Source organism: Ursus arctos, unplaced genomic scaffold, assembly GCF_023065955.2.
Source record: "Ursus arctos isolate Adak ecotype North America unplaced genomic scaffold, UrsArc2.0 scaffold_8, whole genome shotgun sequence".
NCBI lineage: Eukaryota > Metazoa > Chordata > Mammalia > Carnivora > Ursidae > Ursus > Ursus arctos.
In genome coordinates, this window is record NW_026623100.1 from 25,070,669 (window position 1) to 25,092,949 (window position 22,281).

Genomic DNA, 22,281 nt, shown 5'->3' on the forward strand with positions numbered 1-22,281 from the left:
TTAGAAATTCATCAAAAATATAGTCTTAGACTTGGGATTTTGGCACATATTAAAATATAATCTAGAGACAGCATATCTGGAAGGAATAATACAATCCAGGTACAGTGTTATCTCATAATCTCACATAAAACAAAGTTTACAGAGCCAAATAGGAAATTTATATTTAAAAAAGAGAAATATGTCTATTTTAAAAAGAGTAAAAGCCAAATAGAAAATGTATATTTAAAAAAGAAGTTTCTTTAAAAAAAAAAAAAAATGAACACAGTGTTTCTTAGGTATTTATAACCTATATCAGAATACCAAAAGGAAATTACAGGGTTTTTCCTCTCCTTTATTTTGCTGTGTTTTCTCAGTTTCCATTGAAAGGAGGGAGACTGTTGTTTTTAAAGAAAAAAAATATGAAAAATAATTTTTAATATATATGCATAATTAAAATGACATTTGAATCTACACAACACTATTTAAATCCTATTATATACATACTTAGGTTTATTTTTAAAAACTACCTTCATATACAATTACTGTATGTATATACTTAAAAAGATTAGGCATAAATCTTCACTTGACCCCATCAAAATTTCATGACAAAAATACGGGTAGCCTCGAGAGAATAGAACAGAAACGTTCTCTCCATTTGCTACCAACTGCCACAATTTACTTGGTGAAAGAAGGACCATGCCTGTCGTCATTAGGTTGTTCTCTGAATCTAACCACCACTGTGTCAGATCCTTAAAAAATACACACATGTAATGTCAATGTTGGTACTATTGATAACCTTACATCTACATAATGTTACCATTTACAGTGTACTTCTAATTTCATCTTGTTAGAATCAACTTTTTGAATAATTAAACTGACAGAAGCAGGAGAAAGAATCTCCTATAGTCTTTCCACAAGTACAAATGTCCCAAAGCCCATATAAAAATATAGTCCATGCTGAAAGATGAATTATGGACAACCACTTTAAAACAATAAAAACTAAGTGGAAATGATTTGTATTTTCAGCCATAACTCATTTTTCTCTGAAAAAGATTCTCTGATATTACGCCATCAATATTAACAGTTTTAGCAATCTGAAAAATTCACCCAACTTTCCACTTACTAATCACTGCTTTATAGAGTTCTTTATGATTTAAATTCAAAGGAAAATTTCTATCAACAGTCCTTCTTCATATTTATCTATTACGAGGCATAAACATCTAAAGACCGGATGGTGTGTTTATGTGGGATTAACCACAGGGAAATATGAAAAAAAAAGCACTCTGAAAGTTCTGTTTATAAATAAATGCTTATAACAACAACAACAACGATAACAAAATCACTTTATAACCTATAATGGCCATACTGGCTACATCCTATACCCTATTCTTGTAACAGAATACACTTTTTAGCTACTTAAAATAAATTTAAGAACTTACCTGTGGTGTCCAGGAAACAGAAAATGAAACAGGAAAATCCACAAAACAATCTGGTGATTCTGCAGGGTACTACAAAAAAGCATAAAATTAGGTCATTTTTGCTTCTTTGTGACAATTTCACATGAAGTATTTTAGAAAAACTGGATAGGAAAAGTTTTATTATAAATGCAAATGTGTTATATAGAAATATTTTAATTCTACAATTAATGAAAATGTCAAGAGCTGATTAATAGTCAGCTTATGCTCAGGAGGTACAAAGTTTGGTGATTTGGGGTGCCAAAGCAATAGGTTTTGAGTCAAGAACAATGAATTAATTAAGTCCGTGTCAGGTCAGCTGCTAATTGTAAATTGCGGGGTGAACCACACAGGATCTCAGTTTCTTTAAAATGAGAGATCAAACTGGTTGATATTTAATTTCCCTTCAACCTAAAACTTAATCTCCATCTCAGTCACTATTTTAAAAGGCAGTACTGTTCAAAGAACCAAGAAGTGTACAAAAAAGTATAATCAATTAAAAGAAGTATTTTCCACAATAAAGCAACTACTCTTAGCAAGAACATAATAAATAAAAAGAAACAATGAAAGGCCTTCTGGTTATTAAGGGAAAATAAAATAGTTTTAAGAAAAACCTTTTCATGGTCGATAAAAAGAAAATGAATTCAATAGCTTCATACAAAAAGTGATAGCCATTAAGGACAAATTAGGTGTCTAAGTCAAGAAAGACAAAAGGCAGTTTTTCTTAGAGTCAATTTTGTTATTAGAGAATTGTACTACATGACTTCTGTAAAATCCAATTCTGGATTCTTGAAAGTCACACGTAATTAAAGAATACTCATTTCTTTGCATTAAAAAGCAAAATTTAGGGGTGCCTGGGTGGCACAGCGGTTAAAGTGTCTGCCTTCAGCTCAGGGCGTGATCCCAGCATTATGGGATCGAGCCCCACATCAGGCTCCTCCGCTATGAGCCTGCTTCTTCCTCTCCCACTCCCCCTGCTTGTGTTCCCTCTCTAGCTGGCTGTCTCTATCTCTGTCGAATAAATAAATAAAATCTTTAAAAAATAAATAAATAAAAATAAATAAAAAGCAAAATTTACTAAAAGAAAATTAATTTTGGGAAAACTCCTAGCTCCCATTTGACAAAATGTTTAAAATAAGTTTTAGACTTTTACTTTCTTCAGCATCTTATTTTTCACTACTTCACTGAAAAAGCAAATGGGTTCCAAAAATTATCGCTATAGTGTTTAGCAAACATCAGCCCATCTGAAGTCAATGTTTTGAAAAGAATTAACATTTAGTTATACTAAGTGGTTCGCTAAAAAGAAACTTATCAACCTATACCCTGACTGCTGTTTATCTGGCTACGCAGAACTGGTAACACTAAGGCAAATATACAGGGAATCATATAAAAATATAATAATGTTCTAATTTGGAGAAAAAGAATAAAGAAAAAGGTCAAGCTGAGATTTAGGGAGCTCTATCATAATTCAAAATATCAGATGATGTACTTCAGAGTATAACTGCTATAATCACTCCAAAAACGATCTGTATGTCACTTTACAAGTCATGTGATTATCTCAAAATAAGTGCAGAGAGAGACCTTAACTTTCTCTGGTTTCCAGTTCTGCTAACTTGTGTGATCTTGGACAAGTCATTTAGCTTCACAGGCTGTTTGATATGTAAAATTGATGGAACTCAATTAAAAGTGTTATCAAGTCTCTTTTCCCTCAAACATGTGAAGATTCTGTAAAAATTATAATGCACACTTGAAACCTCCATGGTCAAAAATGGAATGTTTACTTTACTTCGAGGTTTGTTTTTTTTTTTAATCTCCTACTCATGTTAACAATGAACAATATCAACTTAAATCGTCAATCTAGGTAAGAGTATGAATAAGATGTTTACTGTATTTAGAGTAGATGAACAAAGTCAAATACCTGCGACTGTGGGAGTCATTTAGCACATACAGCACATGATTCTAAAAGAAAATATGATCTCCTACATTCAAATAGGGCTCAATATAGTGAATAGTACATATATACTGATAAAGAGACCTACAAATAGTTAAACAAAAAAGCAGATTATCATAAATTTCATATGATCCCATATATAAGATTCACATAATTTCTGAGATGAGGACATCTTCAAATATATTTTTATGTGTAATTATACAGATATACAAGTATGTATACAATAAATCAGACTGATCCATATAGGTGGCTTTACTGTATATCTATTGAGTTAAATGCAAATATATATGTTGATTATATTCACACTCAAGATCAATCTTGTTTATACAATAAACTTTACATAACTGTATGGAACCTAAAAAACAAACTCACATACTTCTGAATGATTTGACATGAATTATGAAGTAGCATCCTAGATCTTTCAGAATCGTTTGGATTGTAAAACTACAAAATAGATAACTAAATGCAATATTGCAAATAACTATGAAAATTCAGGTAGTTTTCAATAGTAAGTTGTATAGGTATATAAAAACCAGAGACTAATTGCCAAGTTTTACTTTAGCAGTCTAAGTGACAACAATGAAAGCTCCACATAAAGGAATATTAATTGATAAATAAGTAATCCTTATTTTTAATTAACACGTAGTTTTTCAACTCTCACCTGAAAGAACCCATCAAATCAATAACTATAAAAGAATACAATTATCATATAATATTAAGTAAATATTTTTGTCCTATATGGTATTTTTTAGATTCTACAGCATATTGTTCTAGGGAAAACTTTAACCCAGTATCTTCTGTGATTGGACCATCTAAGCAGTATGGCTTCCTTGAAGTAAACACAAACTGTAGCAAATTACAAAAATGGCCAGCAGACACAGAGTGCCCAGCCTCTGAAACGCATCTGCATTTTTCAAGTAGTTCTGATCTTAGCCAAAACTGAAGAAGCCCTGGTCTACTTTTTTTGTAAAGAAAAGATAAGAGTTCCATCCCAAAGTTCAGCATGTACTGTAAATATTGCATAGAAATACATCTTATAAAAATGACAAAATTCAGCTATTTCCCTTATCAGATATATTTTTTTACTTATATATTCACTTTTAATAAAGATTGTTTAATTAAAATTGGTACTGTTTTCTTTGAGGGTTGGAGACAGTGAGGGAGAATGGCAGAATTGGAAGAACAGGTATTCAAGGAAATGAAATAAAATGTGTTCCTTTACTATATACCAAAAAATATCAAGCAAAAGAAATAAGGTTTGTATTTTTATAAAAATAAGCCTGCATTAAGGTTTAAAAAAAAAATCAGCTTGACCTTTAAAATTTAGTTTGAATTGTGATTTTGCACTATATACTCTTAACATAAAGCTTCAGCTATCACTGTTTATAACTGACAATCCCAGACACAAATATTCCTAAAGAAAGAAATTACCACAACGAAAATACAACTTTGGTCGATGAAAACTGAACTAAATGGACAATTAAAGACTCTAATAAATCATACCAACGTAAGATTCATTTGTTTCCATTTTTTTATACAGTTTTTTTTCTTAATTCCTTCCGAATTTAAATAAAGCTTCCTCTTCTCTTTTGCCACGGAATCCATAATAGTGCTTCACAGCTATTGATGCTGCAAAAACTTGAAAACATTCTTCACACAAATATTAAGTGTCACCTTATCTACCCTGAAAAGGTATAAGAAAAAGCAAAGAGGATGGGCCATACGAGGGGCTACATCCCTCCTCTTGATACTACTACTAATGTCATTAACCGGAATTCATAAACTCTTCTAGATATAGTTCTAGACAGAGAATCTCCTTAGTAGAAGTAAACCCTAAAAAATAAGACTATTAAAAAACCCACCACCACCACCCAGTCAGGACAAGATGCATTTAGAATTTTTCATTTTGGTTTTCACAACAGCAAAGAAATTTTTATCAATGTACAAAGTACAAACAATTAAAACTTTGAAGTAACTGACAGAACACCTTTGTGATCTTTATAAAGGAAATAAAAGATTTCTCCCTGATCTTTAAAAAAAAAAAAAAAGCACACCTTTAAAAATTAAAAAATAAAATTTTTTTCATGTTGACAAAAATATCCATGTAACTTCTTTTACAAATAAGATTTCTATCCCACTAATATTTTCAACACTTATCACACATGATTCATTCATGAAATTATACCTGAATATTGCGTGTGTGAGAAGAGAAGAGAATGAGTCATTTCTCAACTTGTCTGATAAACAGGCACTAGGATATCAACTTTTCTGTGTCACCCAGTTCAGGTTTATATATTAATTTTCTCTCATGGAAAGCTTAAATGCCAGACACATTTTTAAAGCAGACAAACACAATTGATCTTTTCATCACTACGATCTTCTGAAACAGAGTTGATTGATGACTACCAGGAACAATAAAAAAAAAGTTAAATGTCCTGGTTTTCTCAAATTCTGATGTGTCCCTAGTGACTACTAAATAAATTAATATGCTGAACTTGCTTCCTCTACTTATTTCTCAAAATTCACAATCTAGAACTAAAACATAAAAACAAAACAGCTATGTTTTGTGCCAATAAAATTAGTAATTATAGATCACAAGCCTGTAAAGAGTCTATAAATGGAGGCATAACCTTTGCAAATTCTTCAAATACAGAAGCAAAATTTCAGCCAAAACAAGGAATAAAAAGGTACACATATGGATGTGTTTGGAAGAGTGGGCTGGTGCTCAGAAGCAAGAACTACAAATGTAATTCATAGCAAGAGCTGAAGACAAGAGACTTAAGTGAAACTTTACTTGGGAGAGCGGAAACTTTCAAATTTTTTCTTTGTACAAGGTTACAAAAATGACGTCAAGGTACTTTGAGACCACCAAATCTTATTTGTAATATTTATTATGAAGTCTATATTTTGAGCAAATCTGCAGTAAAAGAGCGACACAAAATTACGTCTAGGCTTTTGGAAACCTAGTGGGTAAAGTTTTTGAGCTTTCCAAAATAAATTTTTTAAAGTACCAGGTATCTTTTTAGAAGCCACTAGCACTTCCTACATTGAAAACATTCAGAGTTCATTTCACAAAGTATTTCCTGACCACAATAACAGTTTAATGAAGCACATACCTTTGCCTTCAACTTGAGAGTAATTAGATGCTTTCTACCAGAAGCATCTTCAGCTTTTAACTTGATGGTACTGAGACAAGTATCCACATATACAAGTCTGGTGAATAGAAGGAAATAAAAAATGATCATACGAGGGACGGCAAAGGTGGGGGGAGGGGAAGTTGCAGGATGGTAGCATTCAAGATGAAAATATTTGCTGTATTCCTATGAATCCATTACAAAAATTAATCAGAGGAATTTCTGCATGCCAGCCCTTTATGCAGCTATAGATTTACTGCCGTTAATACAGCAGCCTGGTGCTTAATGCAGTCATAGATCCCCGGATTATTTACAATGTGTGTCAAGGCTCATGCTGTGGTCAGTGAGCACTATGTTTCGGTTTTCCATCACTGGAACCTTTGGCACACACAGCATGTTGCTGTCAGCCTCTACTTATGTACACATTAAACTTCCTGTCAAACTCTTTGATCCATTTCTGTAGTTTCATACAGTATGAGACTTCTGTGCTTCCTTTATTTGTTTTTCTCCTCAATGAACTTCTCCTTTATTATCAATAATGTTAGTGTACAAAAATCTGGCTGATATTAGTTCATATACTCAACTGATCCTCTAAGGAAAATGTTATATAAGCACAGGTACAGTCTAATCTGCTAACAATAAATTTTCTTTCCATGCACTATATAACTTCTGACATTTAACCTGGACGTGTATTCAAAATGACTAATATTTGAAACCTATAGCACAGCACAATTGTTTTTGGCTTTAAGTTGCTCTAAATGCATGAATTTTCTACAACGGAAACCAATACCCTTTGAAATATATCATTCTGTAAAAATATGGTCCCTTGAGTAGCATAAGCTACTGCCAAAAAGGTTCAAATTTAGCAGTATATTTACTAGTGAACTGGGCATGTGGATATTTTTTGACATTTTTACAATACTATTCTCTTGTAAAGATAAAAAGTGGCCTAAGAGTATTGCACAACTTATCACCCAGACTGATGGTGAGACCCATTAGAGTTCAGAACTAACATTAGCCTCCTAACCTAGGAAACATTTCTTTTAACATCACTATATGCCATTTAGTCACTGGCCAGATATAATGGTAAAATGGGTCAATTTCAAGAAATGCTGGGCAATAGCTGTGGAACGCTGCTTGTAATGAAAAACAGATCTAAATCTGAAGAAGATATATATCTTCAATAGTAGAATCAAAAGTAAAACAAAACAATATCAACAGAAGAAATTTGTATCAGAAACCATGAAAAGTCTAGAATCTTCAAAAACAAATGAAAGTAAAATTATTCTAGAGAAAAATATTTACATTACCAATGACTTTATATATATAACCATTATTTTCTTATAGCTGTATCTGTAAACATCTCAAATCCTTCTCCCCCCACTCTTGCCAAAATTTAGAACATGACACTTTATCACACGTGTCATCGATAGGAGTCTACGGTTCAGATATACAGGCATCCGACTCCGAAAACATCAACAGTTCAGATTCAAGACGATGAGATGAGCCCATGCATTTATATCCTCTGATCACCAAAACAAAAACAAAGCAATTTTTAAAAGTCATAAATAAACCCATAGTTAGCAAAAAGAACAAGAATAAACGTCAACAAAAGAAATTTCCAACAGACATTATAAAAATGAAAAGCGGTTAGAAAAGCACTGGCTGACAAAACAGAATACAAGAGGAAGAAAGAAGGCTCCAGGAGGAAGACAGTGGACAAAAAAGAAAAGTCTGTAGAATATGTAGACTACAGGATATGACTTACATAGAAGATAAAATTAAGAAAATATTAAAAAAAAAATACAAGAAACCAAAAGGGATGAAGGAATTTTAAACTAAGTTATAAACAATAAAGCTATGACGAAAACTGTAATTGCTCTACCATTAGTTTTTTAGTGAAAAGTATTTATGTAGTCATTAAAAATTTAACTGCTTACTAATTACAATTTTTAGAATCCAGCAATAGACAAAAGCTAAAAGACTTAATTATAGCTACAGAAACTAATGTAAATATATTTGACCACGGCAATTTTAAAAAGATGACAAAAATTGAGAGATAGAAGGGAAAAGATACGAGGAAGGAAGATTAGGAACACTAAAATTTGTAATTGCTAATTTGAGCGTAAGAGAGAACATCTTTAATTGAAGGGACATGAAGGAAGTTTAAGAAATTTTAAAGAGAATAGAAGAATAATAGTGAAGAAGGGAGAGAAAAGGTGGCATATGAGCTGAATCCGTTTTTATTATAGTTAATCAGTATGGAATTTCTAAAACTGATAAATCAAGTTACATTGAAAAAGGCATATTATTCAGAAATACGGAAGTTGTAAACATGAACATTTCAGAGTGTCTGTCTAAAAGTCAGAGCAGGGATACGAAATGGTGTGAAAAAAGATGCTACTCTTCATTATAAGCCCTAAGTAGTTTACGGTCATGATAAATATGCACACAGAAAGCAAGAAGGGATGGAGAGAGAGAGAATCACCACCTAGTACTTTTCATACTTCACACTGCTGCTCAGCATCAAAATATTAGAAATCATTATTGAACTTCTATAAAATAAGATCGAAATAAACAAAAGTTCTAATCTCTACACAATCACACAAACAAAAAAATCGTCTTCCCACAAAGTTTAAGACAGAGATAATACCTTAGAGATAAACAGTATTATGCTCAAAATAGGACCTTGCAGTCAAAATGATGTTAATTTTGTTGAACTTTAAGAAGCAATTCAAATAAAGTAGCAAAAAATTTATAACTATAGGTTAATCTCAGCATAATCATTTAAAATTAAACATTTTACCCATGCTAACTCCCTGGAAGGAAGAAACCTTATTGTAATTATTAACACTTTGGTACATCTGACCTAGATTGCAAAATGTCCTCTGCTATCTATTCTCATCTCCTTCCTTTTGGTAACAGGATCCCTGCCTCCACAGCACCCCTAACTAAACCAAATTTTAGTAGGGTACGTTCCACTCAGCTAACAACATTTCCAGCTGCCCTTGGGTGTCAGCATATCACTAAATCTTGGTAAATGAACTGTAAGCAGTAGGGATATGTGCATCTCCTGAATCATTTATAACAAAACTGTGCCTTCTCCCCGTAACCCCTCATTTTCCCTACCTACAGACTAGAACTTAGACCAATATGACCCAGCAAAGACCATGCAGACAAGACAAGCACAACACTCTTAGAGCAGCTCTGACCAACAGAACCTTCTGGAAGTGGTGTCTACATGCACTGTCCAAAATAGTACCAACAGCCACGTGTGGCTATGAAGAACTTTAAATATAGCTGGTATGGACACTGAAATTTTAATTTAATTTAAATACAAATACAAATGTCAATAGCCACATATGGCTAATAACTACGTACTTAACAACACTGCCGGGGTGGATGGTTGAGAAACAAAAGAAACTTGGGTTCTTAGACAACCTTGTGGAACAGAGCTACCAACTCACTCTTGACCATCTGCCTACCTCTCAACTGTTAAATAAGAGATGAATAAAATTCTATCTTGTTTGGAACATTGAGAATTTAGGGTTCTCTTTGTTAATGGCAGCTTAGCTTGTACCCTTACTAACACAATGTATTTCTATCCACAACAGGAAAGAATATCTTAGTGTTTGGTCTATGGAAGAGATTATTAAAGGAGATGAAAAGAGTGATATAATCTTACAAGTAATATCAAAATCAATTTTTCTGAAAAAAAAATCTATTTCAAATGTTCTGCTTTATTCCAAAGGTGGGTATCTCAATTTAGACAATATGGAATAAATAGTTTTGCTCATTTAAATAAAAGTTCATATAAATAATAAATTGAGGAAAATCATTGAAAATCTCAAATTTTTTAAAAGTTATGTAATAACATTTAAAATTTATGTTTAGAAGTTTTGGTGTTATTACTTAGGCGTATTCTAAAATTGACTAAGAAAATATAAAAACACAAATATAAAATCTAAAGAATATATATTTTTGGCACTTGACTTTGTATTTATCACTTGCTGCATTTCTTTATAAGTTACTGCTTACAATAAAATGGCACTACACTTGAGTTAAATTTTTTAAAACATCTGAAAAAGGATACTAATACTTAAGCTTCATGGAGGTTTCTGCTGTTCTTGTTAAAAGCTGAATGGTATCAGTACAGACAAAACAAATTTGCTTTGTTTCTCTTGAAATACAGTACTTGAAATACCAACAGCTTAAGTTACATAGTTTTTCTTTAAACACCTAGATGCATTTATGTAGCAATAACATCAAAAGGCAGACTAAGACCTTCATGTTTTAATAAAGCATCAATTCCATTTTCACCACCACCCTCAGGTTTAAGCATTAACTACTTCAAAAAACAATCTCCCTAATTGATGTCTTTACTTCTTGTATCTTCTGTACATCAATCTATTTTGCCTTTCATGACTAAACTAATCTTCCTAAGTACTTCTTATTTTTTTAAAGATTTATTCATTTATTTGGGGGAGGGGAGAGAGAGAGAGAGTAAGTGGGAGGGGCAGAGGGAGAGGGAGAGTCCCTGACTCCCTGCTGAGTGAGGAGCCCCATGCAGGGCTTGATCTCAAAACCCTGAGATCACAACCTGAGCCAAAACCAAGAGTCAGGTGCTTAACCAACTGCGCCATCCAGGCGCCCCAATCTTCCTAAATACTTTTTAAATCATATCAACCCCTTGCTCAAAAATAGTCAGAGGCCCCATCACTCCATAAACACAATCCTTAGTCAAGGCCTTTCAGTCTGGCCCGATATTAATCCTCTTATGTGAGCAACTGATCTACTTCAGAGTCCAAAGATGAATTACGCATTTCCATCACTACAAACTTAGCGCTCTCTACATTCCTTCCAAGCTTATCCCAATACCCACCTCCTTTAGGAAGAACCTTCCTAAATTATCTGCAGCCCAAAAGGACTTCATCTTTCTAGGGGCGCCTGGGTGGCTCAGCTGGTTGTGCGTCCAACTCTTGGTTTCAGCTCAGGTCATTATCTTATGGGTCGTTAGATCGAGCCCCACAAAGGGCTCAGAGTCTGCTTGAGATTCTCTCTGCCCTCTCTCTCTGTCCACCCCCCACTTGGGCATGCATGCACAAGCACACACACGCACTCTCTCTCTCTCAAAAAATAAATCTTCAAAAGGACTTCACCTCTCTCAAAACTGTCGCACTGTTTCTTTCCATGTAAATTTTTGCTTCCCAAACTTTTTTTATAAGGAATGTGAAAGTTTTAAACTTCTATGCATTGTATCAATGCTCTACGTATTTACAGGACCATGGAAAAGATGCTATCAGACCGGTTCATATTTATTGATTCATATGCAAGTTTTAAAAAAACTGAATGCAAACTGTTTAAATTACATACTATAAACATATTACCAATTTAGAAAAACATAATTTTTTCACTATTAGATAATTTGCACTTATTCAGTGATTTGAATATATATGAGGAAAAAGCACTCTACGATAAAGGTAATTTAGGATGAAAATCATACTTATTAACATCTATGTTCTTATGCATTATGCAATGAAAATTATCATTACTGGTTATAATTAAATCATAACACTAATTAAGAGCTGTAAAACTCATATATAGTCTGACATTTTTAGGTGAACTAGTGGCTCAACTTTATACTTACTTTACACAAGGCATTATCTGAATCAAATAACACGTGTTTCTTTTTAACCCTTATTAAGTATTATTAGTTTCATTTGAAAAATAAAGAAAATGTGGCTCAGAGAGGTTACATTACTTGCCCAAGGTCACACAGCTGATAAACCAGATTTAAAACTCTTGTCTACTTACTGGAATTAATTTCCTCTTAACAAGTATCTCCATTTCTCCCAATATGGTATACAGTTCTTTGAAATGCATTGAGAATTATAGAAAATATCACCATCAATGGATTAATAAGTCCATTACCAAAATAAGGTACTTTAATTAAAAATCCAACTTAATATATACTTACAATCTTTCAACAGCACAACAAATTTAATAAAACTCAGCTTTTTCCCTAGACGATTTTTAAAAGGCCAAACGGTTGAATTCTACTCACTCTAATTAATAAATATGTGGTCTAAAAAAAGAATAAAACCATCATATCACACCTCCCCTGTTAGAACGATTTAATCTCTGAATTACCTAGGGCCATGTGATTACTAAGATAAACATAAAGTATCTTATAACTAAGATGACTACGCATTTCCTCCAAATTGAGACACTTCTGAAACTTAAAGAGGCCAGGATAAAAGGCATAAATTAGGATTATCCTAGGTAAAGTGGGATGGAGATCAACCTACTTCTAACGAGAAGTATTCAGTACTTTCAACCCCAGGACATTTTTAATGTCCTTAACATCTTAATGTTTCTTAACAGAAAATCCTATTAAACCCCACGGACTCTAATTCTTATCCTTTTAATGAGCCATTCTGCAAAACAACACAAGCAGAAGTGAACAGAAACCAATCAAGACAGCTTTTTGCATCACTTACCTTTGTGAACAGTGTTAACACCCAAAATCACCGCTGTCTACCATCATCTCTTTACCTTCCAGACAACTAGCTGTTTTTAGTGTGTTTTTATACAAGTTGAAAAAAGTACAGAGATTACAACAACAGCAATCAAACTTAAGGTCAGTTATTAATTCTCAATGTCATTTCTATGAAAAAAAAATGTATGTGAATAAGGGAAAAAAGATTTCAATCATATTCTAAATATTTGTATTTTTCCCTAATTTTTTATAATGCTTCATCTTATAGAATTGATTAGATATGTCAGTTATGTAATTTAAAAACACAGCAAGGTCTTCACTCCCTTAAAAAAAAGATTTTTCTTTCATTATCAGATTTTACCATTACGCTAATAAATCTACAAGAATATTATGTAGAGTATAAGGAAAATATAGACATACTGACATGGTCTACAAATCATTAAGATTCTGACAATCCATTCAAATTAATTTGTCATGCAAATTACTGCCTGTGTCATTTTAAGAGATATTTTAAATTAAGAAGCTGGCCAGCTGTTCAGGCAGGGCCTCAAAAGATAGCAGTTCTAGCATGTGGATAGCACAATCCAAGTCTCACTGTTAACCCTGGCAGTCTGAAACCCAATGCCAACAATACCAGACCTGATTTAAGAATTAAATCACAAAAATAAAATTGATAGATTTTCTTACTCTAGAAAGCACTGAATAAATACTGACAAAATCTTATTCTCTGGCTTCTTTGACAATCCACGCAAACAACTTGTCTTTTGCTAACACATTCCTCATTTGTAAAGACTATGAAACAAATGATTCAGTAACAGCAGCTATATTCTAATTCAATCATGCATACTAGTCACTATAATTAAACTTTGATCTTTCAAAAATCTAAGCAACAGATTTCATAACTCTCTCTCAGGATGGGTTAATTTTGCATGTGGCCAATTTTATCCATGATGAGATAGTCACACACTGAGGGTGAAACTAATAAAAACTATTTCCAAGTATTTGAGGGAATTTTATTAAAGGCTCCATATCAGAGCTACTCCATAGCACAATTGCAGGCAGCATCATTCACACAGAATGCCTAAGGACTGTTATGCAGCCAGTCTTGGCTACATACACATTTTATATATAAAACTGAACATAAAAATATATATCTTGAAATTTATTCTGCTAATTAACTAGGAATTATATAAAGTGGCTACAGCAGTCAGTGCATACAACAGGAACTTCATAAATGGAAGTTCTGGTATATAATAATCTTAGTCTAAGGAAGGGGCAAGCATTCCTATTGTGATCAGTGCTATGATAGAGGCAGTCATAACCTTCCTTTAGGCTTCATCTATTATCCAAGCTAGACATCTGTTCCTTTTTCTCCCACATCAGAACAATACATATAATGCAAAGCAAAACTCAGTACTTTCTACTTGTCCCAAAAAAACACTTATTCCATAAAATATTTTAATACTTGCACTATTTCTCTTACACCTTTGGTGCTAATGGCTCTCAAGAAATCCTATAACTGTATTCTGTAGTACTTACCACAGTTAGAATTAAGTACTACTGTGATCATCTACTTAAATTCTGATTCTCCCACTAGATAGAAGTTCCTTGAGGAATCTTAAGTCTTGACTATGGATATCCACTGCCTTACATTATAGGCATTCAATAGTTAGGTGGGAAAAAAATGAATGATTCACAAATCTCATTATTTGCATTCTCAATGCTTCAACTACTTCATAACAGAGTTCTTCCAAACATGTCACAACCACTTAGAAAAGGCTTTCCCTTCCCAAGTCCTTCCTACATTCCTAACTGTCCTCTAAACATTAAGATCTTAACCTTTAAGCATCTGAAAATAAGTCAACATTTTTCTCTATCACTTTAAATCCAAAGAATGACCAGGTCCATGAGGTCAGTGCCTCAAGACAAACCATACTTCCAGCCAAATTGCTATTAGTTCATCTCAATTCATTACTTGTCTTCTGTCTCCCCTCTCCTTGTTATGCTAAATTTTATTTAAAAGTTCCAGCTTTCCCAAATCCTATTCAGGAAGGGCACCTTACCAAATAATGCCTAATCACATAAATAACATTTACCAGTCCTTTTAATTTTTAAAAGGTATTACGTTTAAAGTTATATGTAGTACATTTAAAGTTATATGTAACAACCATTTCTAAAATGGAGTAGCTTCCCATAGACGTACACTTCCACTGAGAACTACTAGAGTAGCCTGATACAAGAGGAAGGAAAAAAAAAAAAGTTTGAAGGCATCAAAGAATTGCTAAGGCAACCAAGACCTAAAGAACCAAGGTCCTAAAAAAGGGGAAGAGAGGAGAGGTAAGCCAATACTGCAGCCATTTTTCCCTCAGCTTATTATAGCCAATTCTGGCCACAGGGCGAGAAGAAGGATTTGGGCAAAGGGCACAGACAGAAAGCTATTAAGTAGCAAACCAAAACAAACCAAAAATACCACACAGCAGCATTTTTTGGAAATCTCTTGAGGTTAGAAAAATAAAAATAACAGGCTTTTAAAGGGCCAGAATCTAGTGGAAAGGTAGGGCCAGGGACCTTGTCCTAATATTTGGGCAATGTTCCATCAAAACCTTTTATAAATCCTTGAACTGCAAGTGACAAGGATTTAAAAAAAAAAAAAAAAAAAAACTAAGCAGAAAGCCAATAAAAACCAAGGGGGTAGGGGCGCCTGGGTGGTGCAGTCGTTAAGCATCTGCCTTCAGCTCAGGGTGTGATCCCAGCGTTCTGGGATCGAGCCCCACATCAGGCTCCTCTGCTAGGAGTCTGCTTCTTCCTCTCCCACTCCCCCTGCTTGTGTTCCCTCTCTCACTGGCTGTCTCTCTCTGTTAAATAAATAAAATCTTAAAAAAAAAACAAAAAAAAAAAAACAAGGGGGTAATATTTAGATATCCCATAATACTGAGGTGAAATTAACTGAAATTTAGAACCCACACTGGGAAAAGCCCCAGTGAATATCCCCAAGCTCTCAGTGGGAACCCTTGGAGGGCTACCCCAAAAGTAAAGCAAACCAGAGGCAGATGAAGCATTGTCAAAAATGGACCCCTGACTCCAACTGGGAGCGTCAACTGGCCTTGTGAAGAGACACAGGTAAGAGTTTAGGATCTACCAAGGGAGAAATAACAATAAACACACCCAGCTCTTGCTTCAAAGTTTAAAGGGTTACAACTTAGGAAAGGGAGGGGAGCAGTAAGAAGTACATTGAGTCTTACAAAAACTATAGCCCAACCTGAACCAGTTCAGTCTTTAACAGGATTATAGCAACTTGCCCCTACTCTATTTCTTAGCAAAGGAAAAAGTAAACCTTTTGTAAAAGAAAATTATCATCATCCAGAACCTCTAAACTTTTTTATACACAATTTCTAACACTCAACAAAAGATCATTAGGCACAGCACTGCGGCTTTAACGAACAAGGGCAAATACCGAAGAACAGCCAGCAAGAGACAGTGAGAAAAGGTGTATTAACTAAAATATCTGGAAATTAAGTCAGTTTCCTCATTTCTCCCCTTTTGCCAGTTTTTCAGGGGTTTTTTGTTTGGTTTTGTTTTAAAGAAAGATCAGTCCTAGTCATCTTGTTGAGCACAGACCAGGAGAGCTCAGGTTTTACATTTTTCTTGTTGTTATATTCAATTTTCTACTGGTTCAATTGTGAAAATAAAGAAAAACCCTTGGGTGGCTCAGTTGTTAAGTGTCTGCCTTCAGCTCAGGTCATGATCCTAGGGTCCTGGGACCGAGCCCCTCGGGCTCCCTGCACAGCAGAAAGCCTGCTTCTCCCTCTCCCACTCCCCCTGCTTCTGTTCCCTCTCTATGTCTCTGTCAAATAAATAAAATCTTTAAAAAGAAAGAAAAGAAAAACCTTCTACTTTTTACTATTAAAAAGTAGTAGGCCCACATGAAAAGATGCTCAACATCACTCATCATCAGAGAAATACAAATCAAAACTACAATGAGATACCATCTCACACACATCAGAAAGGCTAAAATCAACAACACAGGAAACAACAGGTGTTGGCGAGGATGTGGAGAAAGGGGAACCCTCATGGACTGTTGGCAGGAATGCAAACTGGTGCAGCCACTCAGGAAAACAGTATGGAGGTTCCTCAAAAAGTTAAAAATAGAGCTTCCCTATGGTCCGGCAATTGCACTACTAAGTCTTTATCCAAAATACAGAAATACTAATTCAAAGGGATATACACACTCCAATGTTTATAGCAGCATTACCGACAAGAGCCAAATTATGGAAACAGCCCAAGTGTCCATCGACTGATGAAGGTATGAGGAAGATGTGGTGTATATATATACAAGCAATATTATTCAGCCATAAAAAAGAATGAAATCTTGCCATTTGCAATGACATGGGTGGAACTAGAAAGTATTACGCTAAGTGAAATAAGAGTCCGAGAAAGACAAATACCATACGATTCCACTTATATGTGGAATTTAAGAAACAAAACAAACAAGCAAAGGGAAAAAAAAAAGAGGGACAAACCAAGAAACAGACTCTTAACTATAGAGAACTGAAGGTTACTGGAGGGGAGGGGATAAGGGGATGGGTTAAATAGGTGATGGTATAAGGACGGCACTTGCTGTGATGAGCACAGTGCTGTATGGAAGTGCTGAATCACTGTACTATATACCTAAACCAAGATTCCACTGTATGCTAACTGGAATTAACTTTTTTTAAAGATTTGAAAAAGAGAGAGAGAGAGAGAGTGTGCACATGTGTGTGGGGGTGGGGCTGGGGCAGGAAAGAGGGAGAGACAGTCTTAAGTAGACTCTGTGCTGAGCGTGGACCTCTATGAGGGGCTCAATCTTGACCCAGAGATCACAACCTGAGCTGAAACCAGGAATCAGACCCTTAATGGACTGCACCACCCAGGCGCCCCTTAACTAACTGCAGCTAAAAATAAAAACTTAAAAAAAAAAAAAAAATAGTAGGCCCTGATATTTACCAATGTGGATTTAAAAAAAAAAAAAACAAAAAACAAAACACACACACACACACAAACCTGCACACAGATGTTTATAGCAGCTTAATTCATAATTGCCAAAACTCAGAAGCTAACCAAGATGTCCTTTAGTAAGTGAATGAATAAACTGGTACATTCAGACAATGGAACCATATTCAGTACTAAAAACAAATGAGCTAAAAAGCCATGAAAAGACTAAGAAGAAATTTAAACACATATTACTAAATAAAAGTAGCCAATCTGAAAAGGCTATATAATGTATGATTCTAACTATATGACATTCTGGAAAATCCAAAACTGTGGAGATAGTAAAAAGATCGGTGGCTGCCAGAGGCGGGGAGAGGCTAGGGGAGAGGCTAGGGGAAGGGAGGGAGGAAGAAAGGGAAGGAGGGAGGGAGGGAGGGGAGGGGAGGGGAGGGGAGGGGAGGGGAGGGGACGGAAGGGAAGGAAGGAGGGAGGGGAGGGGAGGGGAGGGAACGGAAGGGAAGGAAGGAAGGAGGGGAGAGGAGGGGAAGAGAGGGGAAAGGAGGGAGGGAGAGGAAGCAAGAGAGAGGAGGGGAAGGAAGGGGGGAGAGGAGGAAGGGAGGGAGGGAGGGAGGAAGGGGAAGGAAGGAAGAGAGAAAGACAAACACAGACAATTGGGGGGGGGGGGGGAGTACTAGGAATGCCAAGATCCAGGACTACCTGTATGACTGAAAACCACAAGAAAAAAAGTTAAAAACAGACTCCAGTGGATCTAGATTATGGGAGTTAGTAGAAAAATATTTTCAAACAATTACAAAAGAAAATATGGAAAAAGGTAGAGAATTTTTAAAAAACACTGAAATCTAGTGTAGTTATAATAATACCTAACAAAGTAGACATTAGGGCAAGTAATACCAGAGATGAAAAGAAACAATGATAAAAGGAAAAATCCACAGGAAGATACAGCAATTATAAATCTATACACACTCTAAAATTAAAAATGGAACTGCCATATGATCCAGCAATTCCACTTTTGGGTATATATCCAAAGAAAACAAAACCACAATGTTGAAGAGGTATCTGCAACCCCAAGTTCACTACAGCAATATTTACCATAGCCGAGACATGGAAACAACCTAAGCATCCACTAACAGATGAATGGAGAAAGAAAATTTGGTATATACCAAATATACAATGAGATACTATTCAGCCATAAAAAAGGACATCCTGCTATTACAATATGGATGGACCTTGAGAGCATTACACTAAGTAAAACAAGTCAGAGAAATACAAACACAATATGATCTCACTTATATCTTGAATCTAAAAAAAAAAAAAAATGAACTCATAGATCTAGAGAACATACTGGTGGTTGCCAGAGGCAGAGGTGAAATGAGTAAAGGTGGAAAAAAGGTACAAACTTCCACTTATGTAATGTACAGCATGGTGACTGTAATTAATGATACTGTAATATGTATTTGGAAGTTGCTGAAAGCATAAATCTTGAAAGCTCTCATCACAAGAAAAACAATGTGTAAGTATGTGTGATGATGGAGGTTAGCTAGGTGTATTGTTATGATTTCACAATACTGAATATATTGAATCACTATGCTGTGCACCAGAAACTAGTATTATATATATGTCAATTATATCTCTTAAAAAAAAAAATACTAAAAGAAATTCTTTAGTGAGGAAGAAAAAAAAGATTCCAGACAGAAAGAAACGCATGCAGGTAGAAATGAAGAACACTGGGAAACCTGGATCTTGGCATTCCTAATACCTTTTTATTTCCCCCTCCAAATTGTCTCTTTCTGTCCACCTCCCTCCCTCCCTTCCTTCCTTTCTTCCCCTCTCAGTGGGGAGTCTGCTTCTCCCTCTCCCTCTGCCCCTACCCCACGTATGGACTCTTTCCCTCTCTCTCTCTTAAATAAAGAAAATCTTTAAAATAAATAAAATTTAAAAAAATATGAGGTGCCTGGGAGGCTCAGATGGTTAAGCATCTGCCTTTAGCTCAGATCATGATCTCCAGGTCCTGGAAATGAGCCCCACGTCACGTCAAGCTCCCTGCTCAGCCAGGGAGTTTGTTTCTCCCTCTCCCTCTCCCTCTGACGCTCCCCCTGCTTGTGATCTGTCTCTCTCCCTCTCAAATGAATAAATAAAAATCTTTACTTTTTAAAATTTTTTTTTAAAGATTTTATTTATTTATTTGACAGAGAGGGAGACAGCCAGCGAGAGAGGGAACACAAGCAGGAGGAGTGGGAGAGGAAGCAGCAGTCTCCCAGCAGAGGAGCCGGATGCGGGGCTCAATCCCAGGACTCTGGGATCGTGCCCTGAGCCAAAGGCAGAGGCTCAATGCCTGAGCCACCCAGGCGCCCCTAAATAAAAATCTTTAAAAAAGTAAAAGTAAAATAAAAATAAAAAAAGAACACTGGGAAAAATACACAAATTACATACAAATTATATATATATAATGTATAATATACAAAAATATATATGTAATTGTATATACAATGAGTAAACATATATATAAATATATACCATATATATTGATTTCAAAAACAATGTTTGCCAATTTTCAATATAGAATTAAAATACATAACAGTAACACAACAGAGACGTGAAAAAATACATTGAGTTTTAAATCTTCCCATTGTAAGAAAATCAGTAAAAGTAAAAATGTATACTTTGCTATACATATGTTGAAATCTCCAAGAATACTAAAAGAATGTGTAACAACTTAATTCTTGATTAATTCAAATAAAGGCAGATGAAAGCAGATAAAGAGAAAAAACACAAAATGCATGAGACAAACAGAAAACATATAGCAAGATGTCAGTGAAAATGGCAGTAAATATATTGAGTGATGTCAGTGAAAATGGCAGTAAATATATTGAGTGATGTCAGTGAAAATGGCAATCAGAAGTTCCTAAAAGTCTCCATTTCATAACAGTCACAAGTACAATGACCCAAAAAACATCAGGAAAAAAAAGCAAGTATGTGAGGTGATGGATATATTAATGAGTTTATGTGAATCCTTCCACAAAGTACATGTAAATCAAATCGTCACACTGTACACGTTAAAAATATAATCTTATTTGTCAATTATACCTCAATAAAACTAAAATAACATGTTTATGTTTGGTAAAAATATGGTAACATTTCCATACATAAAAATGTTATTTTTTTTTCAAAATTTTATTTAGTATTTTACTTTGTAGATCACTTTGTTAATGATGACATCCCTTCAATTCATACCCACAATAAGGATCAGTTATCAATTATAATTAAATAAATTCTAATTATAATGAAACATTTTGACTAAAAACAGGTACGAAATAAATTGCTAAAACTGCAAATAAACTGAAATGTGTAAAAAGAAAAAAAAATTTCTGAAACATTTTGGAATAGACATACTTATCCCAACCAAGAGTTCCTATCTCTTCAATAAGGCTGGAGTAGAACTGGGGGGGAGGAGGTGGTGCATAACACTCTTGTCTATTCTTTAAAGCAACTTCCTGTTTAAAAAAAAAAAAAAAAAAAAAAACTTGAATCTGCTGTGGAATGCTAGACAGTGCATTATCACTATCTGATTACAAAACAACTTCATAATCTCCTTTGTCCCTCACTAAATGTCCATTATTTTTATAGAAATCCCAGCTGAATCATTCCCCTTCTCATATAAAGGCAGGAAAAAACTGAAGGTTATTATGTGAAAATGTCAATTATTATACCACTTAAAAACTTCAGATTTTAATATTTTCCTAGACTATTATGCCTATCAAAGATGACAAGAGTCTAAAAATACCCTCAAGGCTTCACTATTTTTCTATTCCTGTGGATATGACTTTGATATAAAGAAACATGTATTTTAAGCTTGAACTCTTAAGTACATTGTTCAGACATATTTGTATACAATTATGAATCACACCCTTACAAACAAAAGCCCTTTATTTCCACAGTAAATACTCACCTGCTACTTTCTTTCACTGACTTACATTCTATATTACTCCCAGACCAGGTTAGGTGTTTTTCCATCTATGTGCACAGTTCCTTTCCCTGCTAAGCCCACCAATGATATCTTCAAGATGGTTTATGTACCCCATCCCCCAAAAAACTAACATTTACTTTTTCCCCCCTCCCAAGCAATACAAACATCACTAGAATTGCTAAGGCTGAATATTAACAATTATTTCAAAGGTGCTAACCTAGACAAATACCTTATTTGGAAAGTAAAAATAAATATATCTGCAAATTACACAGATGTTCACATGATCTGTTTTATCAAAAGAGATAAAAAAA

General features: G+C 34.4%; 1 protein-coding gene across 5 annotated transcripts in view; it reads right to left on the bottom strand.

Annotated features, from left to right (window-relative positions):
* Positions 1-22,281, bottom strand: part of FANCL (FA complementation group L) — a 94,300-nt gene that overhangs the window by 48,091 nt on the left and 23,928 nt on the right. For all 5 annotated transcript variants that reach the window (XR_007190757.2, XM_057309449.1, XM_026485483.4 and 2 more), the window contains exons 5-7: positions 21,397-21,497; positions 6,501-6,597; positions 1,419-1,487 (exon numbers count right to left, since the gene is read on the bottom strand). Coding sequence is in view for 4 of the 5 variants with exons in the window: in XM_057309449.1 (XP_057165432.1) it covers positions 1,419-1,487; positions 6,501-6,597; positions 21,397-21,497 (267 nt within the window). In the remaining variant the exon portion in view is untranslated. The remainder of the gene's footprint in view (positions 1-1,418; positions 1,488-6,500; positions 6,598-21,396; positions 21,498-22,281) is intronic.